Here is a 23,279-nt window from a genome sequence, read left to right as displayed (position 1 = left end):
TGTATCCTGCAACTCAGCTGCAGCCCTTCATCTGAGTTATGTTTAGACAATTTTGGAGAGTCTGGAGTGCAATTTCCCCTGTTCTCAATGAACCCACTATGAACTGCCCCATTGTGAGTTGCACCATACAGGAAGTTCAGATTAAATAACAGGCATCATATCATTTCATTTTTCACAAAGATCCTACAGTCAGCCCTCCACATTTACTGTTTAATGTCTGTGGTTTTGGTTATTCGGTACTGTTCCATTATCAGAGCAGAGGACAAAAGGGGGCACTAGATAGAGAAGGATAGTTCATTTTATGGAGGGGGGGGGTGAAGTTAAGAAAACAATTTCTCCAGTTTTCACCAGTTATTCCCAGTTATTCCCCCTCTCCATGTCATAACGGTGACACTGGTGAGGGGAATAACAGGAAAACAGGGGGAAATACAGTAGTTTAACTCCTTCAACCCCCCCCCCCCCAATCCCCATAAAATGGACTATTCTTCTCTGTCTAGCGCCTCCTTTTGGCCTCCACCTGAATAATGGAACAGTAGAGATTATTCTTGGATTTGAGTTAAAATGTTCTCTCTAGGAATGTTTAGGTCCCCCAGTGTAACTTTTTGGATAATCTCCACCAGAGGTCCATGCTATATGATCTAGAATAGTGGTTGACCAGGGACCACTTTGACCAGGGACCACTCTCCAACATTAGTACCAAAAGAGTTACGAATCAGTTTTTGGTCAACTTTAGATTCGGTTTGGTTATTTGGAGTGCTGGTTCAGAAAATTGCATTGGATAGACCACATCAGCTCTAGTTTCTGATACAGAACATATGCGATTGAGTAGTCGCCATCTGCTCACCCACAGAAAGTCCTATTTAATAATCTAGAGCTGATGTGGTCTATCCAATGCAATTTTCTAAATCAGCACCCCAAATAACCCCGAGAACAAGCCTAAAAATGAAGATACCATACACACACACACACACACACACACACACAGAGGTGTGGCTGTGTTATTATTCATAGTAGTAACGGTAAGGGCGCAGACCATATTTTAGTTCTTGTGGACCACTGGTGGTCCACAGACCACTGGTTGGGAACCACGTATCTAGAGACCACTTGAGCAGTGTTCTCTCAGGTTAAAAAATAGTATGAGTCCTATTCCAATTTTCTCCACTTTGGTGGGGACCCTGCACCCCTAACTCCAGTGAATGTCGACAACTATCTGTGATTATCTTAAGGTTACAGAAAGTCTTTTTAAAGTATCTGTGCCAGTTCTCAGTGTGGGAAGGATCTCATGAACTACATAGACATGACTTCCAGTAAAGACTAGTGAGGATTTTGCTGAAGCCCATTTTCTGCTGATCTTTCAGCAGTTTTGAAAGATGTTAAAACCTTTTCAAACCTGATAAACAGAGAAGTTCATCTATGTCATTTGCTAACACATTTTTCTACCTGAATACTTCCAGGTGCTTTGAGTTATGCAGAACTTGGCACACGAATCACCAAGTCTGGAGGCCATTACATCTATATCTTGGAGACCCTGGGCCCTCTGCCAGGTTTTCTGTTTCTATGGGCTGAGTACTTTGCTATAAGGTAAATATTTCCATCTGCAACCTGCTATAAACGCAAAGGTGAGAAAGGAATAATACCCCTAAACCATTTGGTGTACCTGTATATATGATATATAGAGAAATATTTGTTAAACGTTTAACCTCACCCCGACAGACTTCAGAAACAGAGAAAAAAAGACAATCTAGGTGAATGACCAGATTGAATTTCTGCAATATTGTGTAAGTAACAGAAATATGTGAACATGTTGCTTTCATTTTGACTTGTGTTGACAATACCCAGTTGGGATAGCAGCAGATACTGCAGCAGGTATAAGGAACCTTTGGCTCTCCAGATGCATTGGACTTAATCCCTTATTATTGCCTGTACTTGATGGGAGGTTGATGGGAAGGGAATTGATAGGAGGTTAAAGTCAAAGCTTTTAAAGTGTGAAGGAAAACCTTTTCCATTTTGACAGGCTTTTAATACAGAAAGTTTGGAAAGAAAGGGATGGGGCATTACATAGTTTTTTTAAACTATACTGGCTTAAATAGTTTTAAGTGGGATGGGGGAGATATGTGTTTTAAAGTCCAATTTAGTGTGTTTACTGTATTTTAATTCAGTTTTACCACACTGGTACTATTTTTTTTTAAAAAAACTTTAATATTGCTCTTTTAAAACTTGTCTAGTATGGATTGTTAGCCACCTTGAGTCCCCATTTGGCCACATAACACAGTGGATTAAACTGCCAGCTGTAGAAAAATCTTTCTGACTTGAAGGTTGGTAGTTCAAAGCCACAGGTCAGGGTAAGCTCCTGTCGTTAGCCCCAGCTTCTGCCAACCTAGCAGTTCAAAAACAATACTGTGAGTAGATAATAATAATAATAATAATAATAATAATAATAATAATAATATTTTATTCATTTATATTCCACTCTGTCTCCCTGGAAGGACTCTGGGCGGATTCCAAACATAAAAGGCAAACATTCAATGCCCGAATACAACAATAATACATCCATATTAACAAAATTTAAACAACCCAACATATAAACACAAATTATGACTTAACAACTAAAATTTAATTAAAAAACACAGCCTGTTATAACAGACATAACACAAAACATCAAACATAAAATAGAAACAATTTCCCAGTTCCTTGAGGCAAAAAGATTAATTATTTCTCAAGATATCTATTGAGCTGGTGGGGTGAGCAGGGCATGCACACAGATGGTAACTATGAATCAGAGGTATAATGGTAGTATTACCAACTCCTCCCCCTCCTCCCCGTAAGCCAGTGAGCAAAGGTATGTCTTCAGCTGTTTCTTGAAAGTGGGGAGGGGGGGCATCTTTAACTCCTTAGGAAGGGAGATCCAGAGGTAGGGGGCAGCCACGGGGAAGGCCCTTTCTCTCATTCCCACCAGCCATGCTTGGTATGGGGGTGGAATTGGAGGGCCTCCTCCAATTACTACAGTGTCAGAGTTGGTCTATCGTGGGAGATGCAGTTTGTCAAATCAAGATCATTAGGTACCGCTTTGGTGGGGAGATAAAAGGCACCCACGCAGACCTGTCGGCAATTCAATCAGGAAGGTGTCCACGGACAACAGGCTCCTCAGCATGGAAAATGGAACAAGAGCACCTCTCCATGGCTGGAACTGAAAAGGGGGAAGCCTTTACCTCTGTCTGTGTACTGTCTGGCTTTGTTGTTAATTGTATAACGGCTCTGAATGTTTGCCGTATTCTATAATCCGCTCTGAGTCTCCTCGGGGAGATAGAGCAGAATATAAATAAAGCATATTATTATTATTATTATTATTATTATTATTATTATTATTATATGGCAAAATATAAATAAAGATGATAATAATAACTATTTTTACTCTTTTAAATTGTGTTGTATTTTTTAACTAGATAGTGTCACTACTTTAATTCTGTTTTAATGTTTTGAACTATGTTGCTCTTTTAAAGAGCTTTAATTGGCTTTGTGGGATATATCTCCAAATGATAAGCAATTTATCACATTTCTCCAATGATTATAGAGTAGCACTCAAAGGGTCTAGGCATCTTAGGAAGAAAGTTAGACAAAAACATGGATAGGAAACCTATGTTCTGCAGGTCAGATACAACGGGTGGGGGTCTACATCAAACCTATAAGCTTATCTACCAGCTCATGCCATCTCCCCCAAGTTGTACCTGAATCAAGGTAAAAGTATTTCAATATATGGAGCTCCCTGTGGAGCAGTGGGTTAAACCCTTGTGCCAGCAGGACTGAAGACCAACAGGTTGTAGGTTCAAATCCGGGGAAAGCGTTGATGATCTCCCTTTGTCAGCTCCAGTTCCCCATGTGGGGACATCCTCCCACAAGGATGGTAAAACATCAAAACATCTGGACATCTCCTGGGCAACGTCCTTGCAGACAGCCAATTCTCTCACACCAGAAACAACTTGCAGTTTCTCAAGTTGCTCCTGACACGGAAAAAAAAATTAATAGATCATTTGTTCAAGACCTGTAAGCATGCATTTCTACCCAGACATTCTCAATATTCCCTGCAATACCCCAGACTAGCTTTCTCTTACATTGACATCTTACAGTTGTCATATATTGGGAAAAGGTTCCCAAAGACTGATGGCACAGAAGACACCTCAGTGCAGTGGTTGAACAACTATTGACCTGGCAAATAAATACCATCTTGCATAGCCTTGAGGTCTCATCAAGGAATATAACCCACATTTTTTCTCTTCAGGCCAGCCAATAGTGCAGTGGTTTCCTTGGCATTTGGACGTTACATATTGGAGCCATTTTTTGCCCCCTGCCCAGCTCCACTGCTGGCTGTGAAACTTGTTGCTCTTCTCGGCTACTGTAAGTCCAAAATGGAAATACTGTCCATTTTATATCTATAAAGACTTAATGGCTACTTCCAATTAGAGTAGGGCTATTGAAATAATTGTTGAATGCTAGGTTGGCTCCCTTTTTGCTGTCCTTTGGCTATCAAGTGAAGACTTTTTTATTCCAACTAGAATATTCCAACTAGGGCTGGGCTTTAGCACAGCAGGTTGAACTGCCAGCTGCAGAAAATCTTGCCAATCGAAAGGTGGATAGTTCAATCCTGGGTTGTGGTGAGCTTCCAACCGTCAGCCCAGCTTCTGCTCACCTAGCAGTTCGAAAACAGTAATATGAGTAGATATATATGTACTGCTTGGGGGGGGGGGGGTTGTAATAAAGGCACCCATGCAGACATGCTGGCAATTTGATCAGGAGAACTTCTAAAGACAACAAAGCTCCTCGGCAGGGAAAATGGAGCGACAGCATCCCCCACCCATGGCCAGAGTTGAGCACAGCCTCCAGATGCTGGAGATCGAAAAAGAGCCTTTACTTCTGTTTATGTACTGCCTGTCTTTGTTAATTGTATAATGGTGATGAATGTTTGCTGTATATGTGTACTGTAATCTGCCCTGAATCTTCTCAGGGAGATAGGGTGGAATATTAATAAGTATAGTAGAATAGCTTATTTTACATAATGACTTTTGTTTAAGTGCTCTACTGCTCTTAATCTGCATTTTAAATCAATGTTTTGTATAGATTCATTTCCATGGGTAATTTAGTATTATTTTAACTTTTTGTACATCTTTTGCTGTATATGGTTTACTTGTGTTTCTTTTTATTCTATAAACTGCCGTGTATCCCACTCTTGGGGAAAAGGTGGGCTGTCAAAATGGTTGATTGATAAGTTAATGCATGCATAAGTCCTATTAATTTTATATCCATAGTCAGGATGAACAATTGGAATTTGGTTTTAATTATTGAAACACAGCCATAAAGCTTCCTGTAATAGACTCAGATTATTAAATAATACAGTAAGCCCTTTACAAAGGTAGCAAAACTGTGAATGTCTTTGTAATTTCTGGTAGGTAATTAGGCATGAGCAATCCATGGCTCTAAATGGTTTTAAAGTACTTACAAAACTAGGGGGCACTAGTGCTTTGCTTCTAAAGTGTTGCCAAAGTTCTGGTGGTGAAAATTTCAGAACTCTAACAAAACTTTCAAAATTTCATTATAAATTGCAGTTCCTGATTGGTTCTGTCATAAAAATTGCCAATAAGGAAATAATAATGAAATTTTGAAAGTTTTGTTAGAGTTCTGAAATTTTCACCACCAGAACTTTAGCAACACTGTAGAAGCGAAGCACCAGCACCCCTTAGTTTTGTAAGTACTTTAGAACCATTTAGAACCATGGATTGCCCATGCCTAGTGGGTATTTATGTATGTATGTATGTATGTATGTATACATGTATAAATTGACTAATGCCCTCATGCCGCTCCAAAGCCTTTTCCTTTTTTTCAACCAGATATTGTCCTAATTCTGAACTCTTGGAGTGTCAGCTGGAGTGCCAGGATTCAGACTATTTTGTCCATCATTAAGTTGGCAGCTCTTGCTCTCATCATTGTGCCAGGCATGATGCTTCTAGCCCAAGGTATTCCATCTTCTTGGTGTTGTGCTTGTCATCATTACATACCACTATTCCACACATAAATATTGGGACTTGGGTTCAAGCAACATCAGAGTGTATTGAAAAGGGTGGCCACGGCCAGGCAGCAAGAGGGCAGAAGGGGTTAATGAAAAATAATTCACTAAAGTACTATTTGAAAGGAAAGAAACCTAGGAATACAAACACTGTGCTTAGAAAAGCCTGAAAAAAGACCTCCATAGATCTGCACCTCGGCACATGTGCATGCATGAGCACAGAAAGGTTAACAATATATAATGATATTAAATATATTATTCCAACATAAAAATGCCTTAATTAGACCTGTTGAAAATTGCAGCTTTCTCTTGGACTCATTGTATGTCTCCCTGCCCAACTTTCCATTGCTCATTATGGATCAGGTCACAACCCAATCATGCGGTCACTTCATTCCTGTCCTTTCAAAGATGCCCTACAAAATGTGGACTATAGTCCTCTCGTATATATATAGTCAAAGAAAACATTATTTACATATTATCCTAACTATGTTGAGAGTTTTTCAGTGAGGTAGCCATGTTAGTCTTTTGTCACACAAACAGTAACCAAAAGTCTAGGACCTGAACTTATTTTACTGGACATGAGCCCATGTGCCTTACAGCCACTTTAGCAAATGCATCCAAAATATGTGATAGTTTGCAGTACAAATGTTATCTTAAGGTAGTCCTAGGCTTTTTGTTGTCAACTTTAAAAAGTTCCTGTGACTTCTAACTGCATGATATTCTTTAGGTCACACAGAAAATTTCCAGGATGCTTTCAACACTCAGATGCTGGTTCTGGACAAACTACCACTGGCTTTTTATGCAGGAATGTTTGCCTATTCAGGATGGTATGCAGAGTTCAAATATGTTTTCACAATACCCTCTTTTGTTGTTGTTTTTGTTATGCGCCTTCAAGTCAACTCTGACATATGGCCATTATATCATGGGGTTTCCTTGGCAGTATTTATTCAGAGGAGGTTTGCCATTGCCTTCCTTTTAGATTGAGAGAATGTGAATGTGGAGTTCGTTTTGCTGTCTGTGCCCCTGTTCAGAAGATTTCACCTCACTTTCTGTGATAATTGGATTTTGAAGAATTTGGCTTGCTTTAGAAACAAGGATTTGTGCTAAAGCTTCAGTGGAGACATCTTTTCCCCATGACCACTCTTTCAAGAGTGAATTTCCCTCCCTAGGGGTAGATTTCTCTCGCTTCCTCTTGTCTCATGCCCGTTCTTAACTATGAGTCATTTGCAAGTTGGATGTTTCTAACTCAGGGAATGCCTGTATACTGGATTGGCTTGTATACAGGTAATACCCTCTAAAGACTTCTCATTGTTAGTGAAATAAGTTTACAACCTCCTCCCTTTTTTCCTTCCATGATGCAGGTTTCAGACATGTTTTGTGAGAGAAGAACTAGTGAAGCCAGAACGGTGAGTCTGGGAAAGGAAGGTTTTATGATAGACGAATTCAGAGACAGTCAGGGAGAAGAAATTATGTAGATTCAAGATAAGTGTTTCTCATCCTCATGGTCAGGACCCCTGGGGAGGGTCGTGAGGGGGTGCCAGAGGGTCACCAAAGACCATCAGAAAACACAGTATTTTCGGTTGGTCATAGGAGCTCTGCATGGGAGGTTTGGCCCAATTCTATCGTTGGTGGGGTTCAGAATGCTTTTGATTGTAGATGAACTATAAATCCGAGCAACTACAACTCCCAAATGTCAAGATCTATTTTCCCCCAAACTCCATCTGTGTTTACATTTGGGTATATTGCGTATCTGTGCCAAGTTTGGTCCTGATCCATCACTGTTTGAATCCACCGTGCTCTCTGGATGTAGGGGAGCAATTCCGAAACTCAAGGTCAATGCCCACCAAACCCTTCCAGTGTTTTCTGTTGGTCGTAGGAGTTCTGTGTGCCAAGTTTGGTTCAATTCAATTGGTGGTGGAGTTCAAAATGCTCTTATATTGTAGGTTAACTATAAATCCCAGCTACTACAACTGCCAAATGACAAAATCACCTCCCCCACCCCAACCCCACCAGTATTCAAATTTGGGCATATTGTGCATTTGCGCCAAATTTGGTCCAGTGAATGAAAATGCATCCTCCATTTCAGATATTTACATTATAATTCCTAACAGTAGCAAAATTACAGTTATGAAGTAGCAATGAAAATAATTTTATGGGTTGGGAATCACCACAACATGAAGAACTGTGTTATGGGGTTGCGGCATTAGGAAGGTTGAGAATCACTGATCTAAAGGGACAATGGTGTGTGGGGGGATTTGATGATATGAGCGTTCTCAATGTCTCATTCTTACCCCTCTTACAGGGATAAGTTTAGTGGAAACATGAGAATGGTTACTTCTGTCTTGCAGAAACCCCTTCTCATTCTGGTCCCCTTTCTACTCTTCATTTTTTATTTCATTTCAGAACTTGGAAATGTTACTTTTCCTGTTCGACACTCAGGAGTTGGACTAGGAAATTCTGGAAGTTATATTAAAACAATACCTTCCCCAAGTATTGCATTTTTGGATCAACACTGTATCATAACTAAACGTGTACTTAACTCTGATATTCTACCTCTCATGTTTTTTTTCTACTGGATCCTTTACATTAAAGAGAAAACAATGTTTAATATGCATAAAATGTTTAAAGCTTGCATGTAATTCAGGATGAGGTCAGTTATACTCACTGTCTCCTCTCTTTCCCCCCATTTTTTTTCTTTTTGTAGAAATCTTCCTCTGGCTGTGATTGTTTCTGTGATCACTGTGATTGTGGGATATATGCTTACCAATGTTTCCTATTACACTGTACTGACAGCAGCAGATGTTTTGGCCTCCCAGGCGGTAGCTGTGGTGAGTTGAAAGCCAGCATTGTTGCTAATATCCAACCAAATTCCACCCAGTCCTGGGGGTGGGATGGGGGCATCATTTTACAGTTCATGGAAGACAAATTCATTTTGTTAGATGATGGGAAATAGACACTGGTTGTACCAAATAGTGCCCTAAAGAGATGTAGAAAACTGGAAAAGGTACGTTTTGGACAATAGTTCCCCTAATCACAGCATAGTCATCCTATTAGGGGGATTGTGGGAGCTGCTGTCCTAAAGGTAACTTTTCCACACTCTGATCTGCGCACAGTTGCAGGATATGGCACTCCAGCATATGATCAATGAACTTATTAAATGCAGCTGATCCCTGACATGATGGATAACAGGTAGAATTAAAAGGAAAGAGAGCTGGAGATCAAATCAGCTTACTGAAAAAGAGTATTTTTTTTACTGGTGGTTGGTTGTATTTCTTAATAGATTTGGTGTTTATAGGTGTAATGTGCCTCCTTTCCCCCATTCCAGAGTTTTGCACGCCAAGCCTTCCAGAGCCTTATATCTGTGATTCCTATCCTGGTTTCCTTGTCGTGTTTTGGAACCATGAATGGAGGAATTTTTACATTTTCAAGGTCAGAGTTTGGTGTTTTCAGTCTACCTTTGGAAAATGGGAAAGGGGAATAGAGAGTAACCATATAGGCCATTAAAACCAGTAAATAATGTTGGAGGGCATACATAGAACAACTGTGCAATACTTTCTGAAAGGCTCTTTCTCCCAAATCAGTCAACCATTAAAGGCTTGCCAAAATGAATAGATAGTCAGGAGAGTGTCAGTCTAATCTCTTTAGGAAGCATGTCTCCAAACCCTCCAACTGTCCCGGTGTAGCAAGGTAGGACCCAATTAATCATCTATTGCTTCACTTTTTCAGCTTCTTTTAAAAGGTCTCAATTTCTTTCTCCCACTTTTGGCTTTGTCCTCAGCTTCTTTCAGATACTTTTTTTTTGTCGTGTCAGGAGCCACTGCTCCTGATGTGAGAGAATTGGCTGTCTGCAAGGACATTGCCCAGGGGATGCCTGGATGATTTTTTATGTTTTATCATCCTTGTGGGAGGCTTCTCTCATGTCCCCGCATGAGGAGCTGGAGCTAATAGAGGGAGCTCATCCGCCTCTCCCCGGATTCGAACCTGCGACCTGTCGGTCTTCAGTTTTGTCGGCACAGTGCTTTAACCCACTGCGCCACTGGGGGCTCTTTCAGATACTGCAAACTGAGTTCAAAATACAAAAGTAGTTTTTTCTCAATTAACTAAGGGAGAGGGGGTGGAAAAAGAGAGGTAGACTCTTTCTAGTAGCCTCAGGCTGAAGCAAATTATTGCAGCTTCTCCTAACTTGTATGTTCTTCCTCATGACCAGAATCACTGGATTACTGTGTCCTGATGTTTTGCCCACATCTATGGCAGGCATCTTTAGAGGTTGATCTCACTACCTCTGAGGATACCTGCCATAGATGTGGGCAAAACATCAGGAGAGAATGCTTCTGGAACGTGACCATACAGCCCGGAAAACTCACAGCAACCCACTGTTGCCATCTTGACCACACTCTGATGCTATTTGGCACATGCATTTCTTCTGTAGAAGATTTCAAAACATGGTTAGGCAATCCATGGTTCTAAACTTTTTTGGCATGTTTTTATGACAGAACCAATTACGAACTGCCATTTCTAATGAAATTTTGAAAGTTTTGTTAGAGTTCTGAAATTTTCATCACCAAAACTTTAGAAACACTTTAGAAACAAAGCACCAGTGCCCCCTAGTTTGTAAGAACTTTAGAACCATTTACAGCCATGGATCACACATGCCTATTAGGCACATATGGGATAATAGATAACCTGGAACTTAGCCACATAATGCTGATCACCAGCACTTTGTATTGTGTTCAAAAACAGCCAAGAAACCAGTGGAGCTGGGTTGCTGTAGGTTTTTCGGGCTGTATGACCATGTTCTAGAAGCATGTTCTCCTGATGTTTCACCTGCATCTATGGCAAGCATCCTCAGGGTTTGTGAGGTCACAACCTCTGAGGACCTCACAACCCCTGAGGATGCTTGCCATAGATGCAGGTGAAACGTCAGGAGAAAATGCTTCTAGAACATGGCCATACAGCCCACAAAAACCTACAACAACCCAGTGATTCCAGCCATGAAAGCCTTTGACAATAAACCAGTGGAGCTGTTGTGACCAGGGTGTTATGTGTTCACTATATCCTGTCCCAGTTATCAATGTACGTTCAGCTGAGTGGACCAATCAAATTTCCCTAACACCCTTCAAAGTTCTAATGCTATTTAACCTCTGAAATAAAAGAGGATGGATTGTTACAGTGGTTCTTTGTTGGTTATGGGATAGTATAAAAGTGCTCAAACACAATACACTTGCAGTCTGTGTATTCCATAAAAGATTCCTTGAATGCTTACTTTTACTCCTTGTTTCCTCCATACAGGACATTGTTTGTAGCTTCAAGGGAAGGTCAGTGGCCTTCCCTCTTCTCCATGATCCACATTCAAAGGCATACACCCCTGCCAGCTGTTATGCTGATGGTAAGGTCTTCTTCTTTTCATACAGCATCCAACTTTTCCTTTATCGGTTTCTTCTGAAAGTCTGAACAGAGAAAAAGATGTAGTATATTCCATAAAATAATACATATTTTCAATGTGTATTCTAAGCTTTCCTAGAATAAATATAAAAGGAAATCGCTTATAGGCATCCTAAACACTAATCTGTTGGTTTTACATAGGTTTCCACGGACTATATAGCTGGTCAGCATTTGAAGAAGCAGGCTGTATTATTATTTTATTTATTTACAGCTTTTATATTCCGCCCTTCTCACTCAGGGCGGATTACAGTGTACACATATATGGCAAACATTCAATGCCAATTTTTGACATACAAACATATACAGACATACACAGAGGCTATTTAACTTTTTCTGGTCGCCAGGGGAGATGTCGCTTTCATCATCCATCTGTGATGCTGATAAAGTACTTCCGCACTCCCCGCATGCTTCCCCGCTGGAGTGCTTTGCTGGAGTCTTCTTTATGGCCTCATAAATTAGTTAATTTAGCCTCCCCACAGTTTAAGGTGGGACCTAATTTTCCTACTTGACAGATGCAATTGTCTTTCGGGTTGCAAAAGTCGACAACAGGCTACACAATTGGTTGGAAACCAACTCCAACCTGGGCTGGCTTCGAACTCATGACATTTTTGGTCAGAGTGATCTTAATGCAGCTGACACTCAGCCAGCTGTGCCACAATCCCGGTGTAGTTCATAGGTTTATTCATATTGGTTCAAAGAAGTGGGGATTCTCATATTATAAGTGTTACTGATTACTGGTTGTGTGGTTAGCACAGGGCACCTGCGACAACCATGAGCTCTCATTGAGTTCTGTGGTCTTCTGGCAATGGTAATGGAGGAAACATTGGTCTGATTCATCCCCTTTTCTCCTAATGAGCTCAGGGAAAAAGGAATGGTGGCAGGAGACTGTGTGGACAGTAGAGTGGACCACATTGCACCCAGTCCTGCTGCCAACACTGTTCCGAAGTCGTGGTATATTCAGGAGTTTGGAGCAAACTCTGGAGCATTCCCTGACTCTTCTTAACATGGGGCTAGACTTTGTTAACTGGGTTTGCCCTGTAATAAACATCAGAAGTAAAAGAACATTGCGAAGACAGGTAGGAGCAATGACAAGACGAGTATGGACTATTCAGTCTGTGCAGACAAGTTCTGAGATTCTCTATTTATATTTTTTAAAGAAAGGTGAAGAGAACTTTTTATGTTTAATAAAAAGACACCAACTTAAGTTGTTACAGTTGATGCTGCTAACTCAAAAAAGTAATCTAGGACTAAAGAAACACATTAGAATATTTTAAAACAACTCTAGGAACTACATCAACAAATCCCACAATCTCTTGACATATTAGCCCTGTCTGGAACAGCTCTGAAAAAGCCAACAAGGAAATAAATTAGTTCGTCTTTGAGGTGCCATGAGACTCTTTGCCTCTTTGTTTTTTGGCTGCAATAGACGAACAGATCCTGAGGAAGAAAATCCACAATTAAGAACATTCCTCGCACTTAAGGTTATCATGCATTCAGTGATATGAAAATGCATATGTCCATCCATTAAATTCCAGATGATTCATCTAAAAATAGTTAATTAGTTGACAACTCTAGTGGGTACCTAACAACAGCAACAACAACAACACTATATTTATATTCTGCCCTATGTCCCCAAGGGGTCTCAGGGGGATCACAGTACACATATATGGCAAACATTCAATGCCGTCTGGATGACAGGACAGGATCAGACTTGAAAGGAGGTATGTTGGTTTTTGGCGCCTTGGAGGTTGTGCTCGAATCCAGCCATGGGGGGGGGTGCTGTTGCTCCATATGACGAAGAGTCATCAGGACTTCCTCCTTCCTTTTGGTCGCCGGGCATTTTCTGATCTTTTTTTAATGGTATCGTAAAAAACCTCCAGTGGATCCTTCAGTGGTGCAGTGGGTTAAACCACTGAGTTGTTGAACTTGCTGATCGAAAGGTCACAAGTTCAAATCCGGGAAGTGAGGTGAGCTCCCGCTGTTAGCCCCAGCTTCTGCCAACCTAGCAGTTTGAAAACATGCCAATGTGAGTAAATCAATAGATACCTCTTCGGCGGGAAGGTAATGGCACTCCATGCAGTCATGCTGGCCACATGACCTTGGAAGTGTCTACAGGCAACACCGGCTCTTCAGCTTAGAAATGGAGATGAGCATCAACCCCCAGAGTTGGAGACGACATATGATTCTATGATTCTAGGTCTAGATGACTAGACTTAATGTCATGGGAAAACCTTTACCTTTATCCTCCTCTTTTTAACAGTACCCAATTTCTCTACTTATAGCTCTAAGCTGTTTTTGAACTGCTTAGGTAAACAGTGAGCTGGGTGCTCATGCCGACCCGGGGCTTCGAAATGGCAACCTTTCGGTTGGTAGATCTTATCACTGCTGATGATTTACCAGCTGTGCCTGGTACCTATGTTTTGTAATGATATTTTGTAAAACATTTCAGCTGTTTGATTCTCACTTATTCATAATATTGTCTTTTGTAATGAACATTTTTTTCTTTTTCTTTTCACCTTGGAATTGTGAGGTTCACTATCATTCTGTGGCTGAGCCCTCTCTTGGGGTCTTAATTTTCTAGACCACCTAGGATTTCTTTAAGAATATATTCTTCTTCTTCCATGTCATTTAGTGGTTCCTTAAATTGTGTCAGCCCTGCCCTCTTTTAAGATAATGAAGTGCTTCTCAGACATAACTAGTAGCAGTACGAACATTAGTGGTACATCAAATTAGCAGTTGTTTTTATCCCAACCAGAATCTCTCCAGAGCAGGCATGGGCAAACTTCAGCCCTCCAGGTGTTTTGAACTTCAAGTTCCACAATTCCTAACAGCCGTAGGCTGTTAGGAATTGTGGGAGTTGGAGTCCAAAACACCTGGAGGGCTGATGTTTGCCCATGCCTGCTCCAGAATTGCTCTAACCACTGCATCATGTTGACTCTTCCATTTGCTATAAAACCCAATGATACGTATTTTTAGTGGTCAATAGTGTTCTTACAGTTTTTCAAATACGTTGTCCTCTCTCTTTTTTGGTTTTCTTCACTACACAGCCTTCACAACCATACATAGAAATTGGGTTTTCAAACATTTTTGCCAGATGAAAAAACTTTCGAATACCCAGATAAGGATTTTGGTTTTTATTCTTTGGTCTACCTCAAAATAGAATTTGAAGATTGCATATAGACAGGAGTCCTCCTCTATCACAAAAGAATCCCTAAAGGCATGAGCCACTCTTTGTTATAGGTTTCAGCACATTCCTGCTATAGTCGCTTACAATGGAGAGAAAGAGCAGCTAGGGATACTGATTGACACGCAAAGACACCAATGGCTAGAGAAACAAACAAAAGCTTTATTGTAAGAAATCCACTAAAGATAGGAAAGGATTGGGGTTGTATCTCCTTGTTCCAGTTTATCCATCATGAATTTGATCACCTCCAGCTGGAGCCTATGAAACCCAGGACAGGAGGTATTATGTTTGCTTGTTTTTAAAGTCCCAGGATAACTTAATATCCATAGCACGATCCATTGTCTTCATTCCTTCTGTACATCTGGCCATGCCACCGTTCCCTACCCTTCCATCAAGACATGAAAGATATTTATGGCATGACTGAATTTACCAAATATTTTAATTGTTTTGAAATTTGTCTTGGGTCCCACTCTGGGCAGAAGATGGCATACACATACAATCAATCATAATGTGGAATGGGAACAACTACTATGAACTAGGTATCATTGCAACATAGTAGCCCTATTTTTACTGGGCTTATTGGCCATCTGGAGGAGCTATATGTCATAGAATCATAGAATTATAGAGTTGGAAGAGACCTCGTGGGACATCAAGTCCAACCCCTTGCCAGGAAGCAGGGAAATCACATTCAAAGCACCTCCGACAGATTACATTCAAAGCACACACACACCCCACACTGAGCTAAACTAGTTTCACTTTTGGTAAACTTCAGATAATAAGGAGATAAGACGTAGAGTTGGCAAGCCCCAGTTAGAATACCAGATTCCTTCTCGAGGATGTGAGGAGTAAGATAGTGGCTCTCAAACTTTGGTCCTCTAAGTGTTTGCAACTTCATCTCCAAGCCAACAGTCAAAAATTCTGGGAGCTGAAGTCCAAGACATCTGGAGATCCAAATTTTAGGAATTGCTGGAATAGGTGACTTTCCTTTACCTAAAACTACCTGACCCTATCACTGCTGCTCGAAAACATTTAAAAACGGGTTGGTAGGACCGGGTTATGGTGCAGCTGGTTGGAAGTCAGCTACATTAAAATCACTACTGACTGAAAGGACATGAGTTCGAAGCCAGTCCGGGTTGGAGTAAGCTCCTGACCATTTGTCTAGCTTGCTGTTGACCTTTGCAGCCTGAAAGACAGTTGCATCTGTCAAGTAGGAAATTTAGGTACCGCTTATGTGGGGAGGCTAATTTAACTAATTTGCAACACCAGAAAAATCTCCAGCAACATGCAAAAGGATGAGGAAGTACTCTATCAGTGTCACAAGTGGACGGTGAAGCGACAGCTCCCATGGTGGTCGGAACTCGAAGCATACCCTCATGAAGCTGGAAAGTTAAATAGCCTCTGTGTGTCTGTCTATATATGTTGTGAGTCTATGGCATTGAATGTTTGCCATGTATATGTGCACTGTGATCCGCCCTGAGTCCCCTGTGGTGCGAGAAGGGTGGAATACCTGTAAATAAATACATTAAAAAACACTTTAAGTCAGGCATGTGCAAACTTCGGCCCTTAGGTGTTTTGAACTTGAACTCCCACAATTCCTAACAGCCGGTAAGCTGTTAGGAATTGTGGCAGTTGAAGTCCACAACACCTGGATGGCTGAAGTTTGCCCATTCCTGCTTTAAGTACTGAGCTCTATTATATTTCAACATCTAAGACTGAAGTTTACTACGTATCTGTTATCATTATAACTTCCCAGTTCCCTTTGGTCACGGCTATGATTTGTGTGGGAGATCTTTACCACCTACTGAACTTCTTCAGCTTCTCCCGATGGCTTTTCATAGGATTAGCCACCCTTGGACTTATAGTTCATCGTTGCCGTCATCCTGAGATACTGAGTCCATTCAAGGTAAACTCTTTCCTGCTCTATTTTTTAGTATATTTTACTGTATTACAATTTCTTGGAAAGCCATCTTTGTAGGCTTCAGATGGCAAACATAAGGCTCTCTTAGGGTCTTACTCTGAGTCTAGACCAGTGGTTCTTAACCTGTGGCTCCCCAGATGTTTTGGCCTTCAACTCCCAGAAATCCCAACAGCTGGTAAACTGGCTGGGATTTCTGGGAGTTGTAGGCCAAAACACCTGGGGACCCACAGGTTGAGAATCACTGGTCTAGACCATCTAGGATTTCCTGAAAAGCTACTCTCTTTGTTCTGTGATGTTTGGTGGTTCCCCCAAACATGTTTCCTCCCTTCCTATAAAACAATGAAGTCTTTCTCAGGCTTAACTACTAATAGTAAGAGCATTAAATAAAATTAGCTGATTTTAAAATCCCAACTTTTTGGTTTCTCAACATCCACCAAAAGTTCAAAACAAATATGAAAGTAATCTCTCTCAGCCTGCCACCCTCCAGACATGTTGCACTACAACTCTACTCAAAACATCCAGCTAATATCCAGCTTTCTGGGGCTGAAGGAAGATGTAGTCTAAATGAAATTTGGAAGATACCTTGGTTTGGAAGAGTTAGGGAGATAGCTCAGAAAACTCACTTCCACAGTTAATGTCTTCAGAAGAGAAAACAGTCATAGTTCATTATTTGTTTTCACCTATTGCCCTCTTGTGGCTAAAGACAAGATATTCCTACCTTTTCATGCAGTAAATTTTAATTTTGGTTTATCTGTATCAGTGGTTCTCAACCTTCCTAATGCCGAGACCACTTAATACAATTCCTCATGTTGTGGTGACCCCCAACCATAAAATTATTTTCGTTGCTACTTCATAACTGTAATTTTGCTACTTTTATGAATTGTAATGTAAATATCTGATATGCAGAATTTATTTTCATTCACTAGACAAAATTTGGCACAAATATCCGATACGCCCAAATTTGAATACTGGTGGGGTGGGGGATTGATTTTGTCATTTGGGAGTTGTAGTTGCTGGGATTTATAGTTAACCTACAATCAAAGAGCATTCTGAACTCTACCAGCAATGAAATTGAATCAAACTTGGCACACAGAACTCCCATGACTATCAGAAAATACTGGAAAGGTTTGGTAGGCATTGACTTTGGGTTTCGGAGTTGTAGTTCACCTACATCCAGAGAACACTGTAGACTCAAACAATGATGGATCGGGACCAAACTGAGCATGAATGCTCATTATGCCTAAATGTGAACACTGGTGGAGTTTAGGGAAAATAGACTTGATATTTGGGATTTTGTCATTTGGGACTTGTAGTTGCTGGGATTTATAGTTTACCTACAATCAAAAAATATTCTGAACCCCACCAATGATAGAATTGGGCCAGACTTCCCACAGAGAACCCCCATGACCAACAAAAAATACTGTTTTCTCATGGTCTTTGGCAACCACTCTGACACCCCCTTGCAACACGCCCCTTTGGAGTCCCGAACCCTAGGTTGAGAAACAGTTCCTCACCTGCAGAGTTTATAGTTCCTCACCTGCAGAGTTTACAGATTTAGCCCATCTGTGCTAAGAAATAAATAATTGTTTTTTACATTTGTGGATCAGACTTCAAGGTTCTCAGAACAATTCCAAAGTGGGGTCCAAAACATTAGTTGGATGTCTGATCCATTATGCTTTATTCAAAGTGCATTTTCAGAGGGTATTTTATATTGATCACATCAACCCAGTCTGGATGGGATCAGAATAAATCTGGATGCAATCTAGTCTTCTGTGACCACAACTAGATCAGATTTATCCAGAAAAAAGACTGAACTTGGGAAAAGTTCCTTTTTTGGATTACACTCACATAATACGTAACTTGTTTCCGGGCAGTGTGGCCACATACTGGCTAGGGAATTATTGCAAAATTATGGATAAATGAAGCCATAGATATAAGTTCTGCAGATACAGAGGTCAAACAACAACAACAACAACATTATTCAAAGTTAGATAAAGATTATATTGGAATCATTTAATCATGTATAACAATGTTTTTGAAAATCTTTTTTGTTCAGGTTCCTCTCTTCATACCAGTTTCCTTTACTATCATCTGCCTTTTCACGGTGGGAATGTCCTTCTATTCTGACCCAGTCAGCATCAGCATTGGATGTGCAATGGTTTTAAGTGGATTTCCAGTATATTACTTGCTCAACAATGGATCAATGCCAAATGGGTGCCGAACCACATTTCGTAAGTAGAGACTGACTCTCATCCAATAGTACAGCATCCTTAAAATTATGACAGAAAGAGGTCTTGATTTATCCAATCCACCATAACTCTGGATCCTTAGAAAGGACCTAATACAGCCTGCTCCCTACTACACATGTATGCAAATAATTCATGTGCAGCACATTATAAAAAATGGGAAGTGTGTGTATCTTTCCCATTTTACTATTTATCTCATACCACAATAATCTCTGAAGTCATCAAAGGCTTTCATGGCCAGAATCACTGGGTTGCTGTAAGTTTTCCGGGCTTTATGGCTATGTTCAAGAAGCATTCTCTCCTGATGTTTTGCCCACATTTGTGGCAGGCATCCTCAGAGTTTGTGAGGTTTGTTGGAAACTAGGCAAGTTAGATTTATATATCTGTGGAGGGTCCAGGCTGGGGGAAATAACTCTTGTCTGCTTGAGGCAGATATTAATCAGCCATGCAGCTGTGGACAAGTCTACATAGAGACCATCAAACAAAGCACCCAAACATGAATCAAAGAACATAAAAGGCACTCCAGACTAATTCAAGCAGAGAAGTCAGCCATAGCAGAGCACCTGATGAACCAACCTGGACACAGCATATTGGAACACAGAAATGCTAAGGCACTCTAACAAAGGAAGAAACCATGAAAATGAACGAAATCTGGCTACCAGTATTAAAAAAAACCTCTAAAATCAGGACAGTAAATAAAGAGGAACACTAAAAATCAGGGGAATTTCTGACATGAAACAACCAGGGCCAGCTAACCCCTCACAACAAAGGATTCCCCCAGGTAGCAACCAGTAAGGTTTTGAAGTTGCAAGGCTATTCAATGCTTATCAAGGTGGCCAATTGCATCATTCACACTTGCCTCAAACAGATAAGAATTCTTTTCCCCGCCCTAAACATTCCACAGATATATAAACTTCAGTTGCCTAGTTTCCAACAGACCTCTGAGGATGCCTGCCATAGATGTGGGTGAAACATCAGGAGAAAATGCTTCTGGAACATGGCCGTACAGTCAGGAAAACTCACATCAACGAGGTCTTGAGTCATCCAATCCATAATAACTATGGATCCTTAGAAAGAACCAAATACAGACTGGTCCCTATTACAGATGCATGCACATAATCCATGCACGGGGCATTATAGAGAATGGGAAGTGTGTGTATCTTTCCCATTTAGCTCATATCACATCTCTGAAGTCATTTGATTTTACCAAGTTCAAAGGATTGGTTGGCCACGGACATAAAAACTCCATGAGACCTTAACAAACTACGGTGAGGTGATTCAAACTCATTTGAGCTAAAGGATTTATTCTTGTTTGCAATGGAATGGGAGAATCCTTTGACTTTACTGGGGCAGGAGCAACAATGGTGTTCCTCATTGAACCATTTCACTAATTGAGTTTTTGCTCTTTTATTGAAGCAGTAGCATTTTACATTTAAATACTGTCAGATGAGATATTCAGGTGCTTAACTCTTCCTATCTTTTCCGTGTTGCAGATTATCTTACACTGCAGCTTCAAATTCTCTTGAAGGTGGTGCAACAAGAGATCAGGACCTACTAAGGAGCACAACAAGGAGACAAAAACAATCTGTACCATATACTCTGAAACTCCAGTTTTGTAAATCTTTTCTCCATTAGCTTACATTTAATGTCTCACTTTACTGCATGGGACCTACTGATTCCAGATTGTTCAGTGCCTTTAACATTAAATACAAAATTTCCCAAGTGGTCAAAGGGACAAAGATGCTTGAGTGTTCAGCCACACCTTGAATTGATTTCGTGAGGCCACAATACATGCTGATTCTGATACAATCTGCATCTTCTATGCAGATGAATAGATCCAGTGCTCCAAGCTTCATACTGTTACATTCGAATCCATATCCAGCCCCTAAATACTGGTTGTGTTGACTCAATAATTATACATAGATTTTAATGATATTGTACAGAAACTGAAAAAATAGTTGCTTTGTATGATGATGGTAAGAGATGAGGATGGTTGGATTAACAAAGTCTATCAGATATTTCAGAATTGCTATTGGCCACAGACTCCTAAAAAGATAAATAAAAGGATCTTAGAGCAAGTCAAGCTTTGAACTCTTCCTAGAAGCCAAGAAGACATATCATGAGAAGTCATGACTCACTAGAAATTCGTAAGGCAGAAGGTAGTTTGTAGGATGTCTGTTGGAAGCTAAGCAACTGAGGTTTATATATCTGTGGAATGTCTAGGGTGGGAGAAAAACTCTTGTCTGAATGAAGCAAGTATGAATGTTGAAATTGGCCACCTTGATTAGCATTTAATGGCCTTGCAGCTTCAAAGCCTATATATCTGTGGACAAAGCTATATATCTGTGGACATAGCTGTTCAGCAGTGGAACTCTCTGCCCCAGAGTGTGGTGGAGACTCCTTCTTTGGAAGCTTTTAAACAGAGGCTGGATGGCCATCTGTCAGGGGTGATTTGAATGCAATATTCCTGCTTCTTGGCAGGGGGTTGGACTGGATGGCCCATGAGGTCTCTTCCAACTCTTTGATTCTATGATTGATTCCACAGAAATATAAATCCCACTTGACTAGTTTCCAACAGACATCATAGCCTCTGAGGGTGCCTGCCATAGATGTGGGTGAAATGTGAGGAGAGAATGCTTCTGGAACATGGCCAGACAGCCCAGAAAACTCACAGCAACACAATACTTCTTTATGGGTTTTCCTCCCCTCTCAGACGTGATTCACGTGCTTCTTTCAATTAGCATGATGTGAATATCTTACCTATAATTATATCTGAGCAATACAATAGTTATTGAGGTAAAGCACATTGTATAAAATGGGAGATAAGAATCAGGAATACAATATGCAAAATGTTATATGTATATTTATAGGGGTCAAATACCCTCCTGAATAGAAAAGAAGCCTTATTATAGTAAAGCTAGATCAGATAATCTTTTAGACTTGGCAAATGTGTTGAGCTATTGCAGAATTAGCTGCTATAGTTCTCAAGATTTTTAAAAAAATAAATATTCAAATGACTTTTCTGTTGTCCTGGACTGTTTTCTTGTAAATCCTGCCGCCAGCTACGATCTTTTAATTCCCACTTCCAAGTGTTTTTTTCTTATTCCAAGATATATGAAAAGAAAAGGTTTCTTCCCCACTTACAAAATGAAAACAAAGTATCTGTATAATGGCACTTTTGTACTATAACTCTTACAAAAAGTTTTTTTAAATGATAATAATGTAAAGGTAAAGGCTTCCCCTTGACATTAAGTCTAGTCGTGTCCGACTCTTGGGGGTGGTGGGCATCCCCATTCTAAGCTGAAGAGCTGGCTTTGTCCGTAGATGCCTCCAAGGTCATGGGGCCAGCGTGACTGCATGGAGTGCTGTTACCTTCCTGAAGAAGCGGTACCTATTGGTCTACTCACATTTATATGTTTTCGAACTGCTAGGTTGGCAGAAACTGGGCCTAACAGCGGGAGCTCGCCCCGTTCCCCGGATTCAAACTGCCAACCTTTTGGTCAGCAAGTTTAGCAGCTCAGCAGTTTAACACACTGCACCAGCAGGGGCCAAAAATGATAATACTGAGCAGCAAATACATCTACATGCATTAATATCACCATCAGAAAGCAATTGAATTAAAAGTGGGGAAAAAAATCTCCAAACTATCAATAAAGCTTATATACAAAAAATGGTTTTAAAAACCTCACAATTGATCTGAAATTGCAACAAATGCGTATTTGAGGATAATTTTGCCTTTTGTTTTCAGCAGCTTGTAAAAGGCATTAAAATAGGGGTGGGAATTGTGCTCTTTGCTGATTGAATTATACTCCTAGGAAAACCCTGTGAATTTGCCATAGCACATACATCTGAAACCACCGAGGATCCATTTGGACATACAACTATTGCTTTAAAAATGCTTTGGGTATTGCTACAAAAAGTTAGGTGGTTGTAGGTGATGCTGGTTTTACTAGCAGGGAGGTAGAAGAAACTGACATCAAGGTGGCATGTTATTGTTTTGCGCCTTCAAGTCATTTCAATTTATAGCACTTGGAAAGTAGACCTATCATGGGATTTTCTGGAGCTAAGAAACCCAGTGGATTTCCATGACGTATAGGGGAATTGAACACTGATCATTGTCCAATGCTCCAACTACTACATCATGTTGGCTTTCGCTGATAGGGTTGCTAACTCTCCTCAAAAGTCAACATTGACATTGAAATACAACAGTCTGAGCTCTGCGAGTGCAGCATTTTTCCGAATGACGCAGAGAAGGTTTGAGGATTGAGACATTCACAGGCATACCAAGGTGCTTGTTTATAAAGCTATTGTCCTCCCAACCCTGCTATATGCCTATGAAACATGGACTGTCTATAGACGTCACACTCAACTTCTGGAACAATTCCATCAGTATTGCCTCTGAAAAAACCTACAAATCTCTTGGGAAGAGACAAA

General features: G+C 40.5%; 1 protein-coding gene across 3 annotated transcripts in view; it reads left to right on the top strand.

Moving 5' to 3' along the window:
• Positions 1–21,863, top strand: part of LOC132775834 (cystine/glutamate transporter-like) — a 47,122-nt gene extending 25,259 nt beyond the window's left edge. For all 3 annotated transcript variants that reach the window (XM_067469244.1, XM_067469243.1, XM_067469245.1), the window contains exons 4-14: positions 1,455–1,581; positions 4,277–4,392; positions 5,880–6,005; positions 6,783–6,882; positions 7,417–7,461; positions 8,760–8,883; positions 9,381–9,484; positions 11,345–11,441; positions 16,435–16,584; positions 18,656–18,830; positions 20,339–21,863. In XM_067469244.1, the coding sequence (XP_067325345.1) occupies positions 1,455–1,581; positions 4,277–4,392; positions 5,880–6,005; positions 6,783–6,882; positions 7,417–7,461; positions 8,760–8,883; positions 9,381–9,484; positions 11,345–11,441; positions 16,435–16,584; positions 18,656–18,830; positions 20,339–20,403 (1,229 nt within the window). In that variant the 3' untranslated portion in view covers positions 20,404–21,863. The remainder of the gene's footprint in view (positions 1–1,454; positions 1,582–4,276; positions 4,393–5,879; positions 6,006–6,782; positions 6,883–7,416; positions 7,462–8,759; positions 8,884–9,380; positions 9,485–11,344; positions 11,442–16,434; positions 16,585–18,655; positions 18,831–20,338) is intronic.
• The last annotated feature ends 1,416 nt before the right edge of the window (positions 21,864–23,279 follow it).

The sequence above is a fragment of the Anolis sagrei genome, chromosome 5 (assembly GCF_037176765.1).
Source record: "Anolis sagrei isolate rAnoSag1 chromosome 5, rAnoSag1.mat, whole genome shotgun sequence".
In the NCBI taxonomy this organism is placed as follows: Eukaryota; Metazoa; Chordata; class Lepidosauria; order Squamata; family Dactyloidae; genus Anolis; species Anolis sagrei.
The sequence above is the reverse complement of the archived record's forward strand: the minus strand, read 5'-3'. Positions and strand labels throughout refer to the sequence as shown.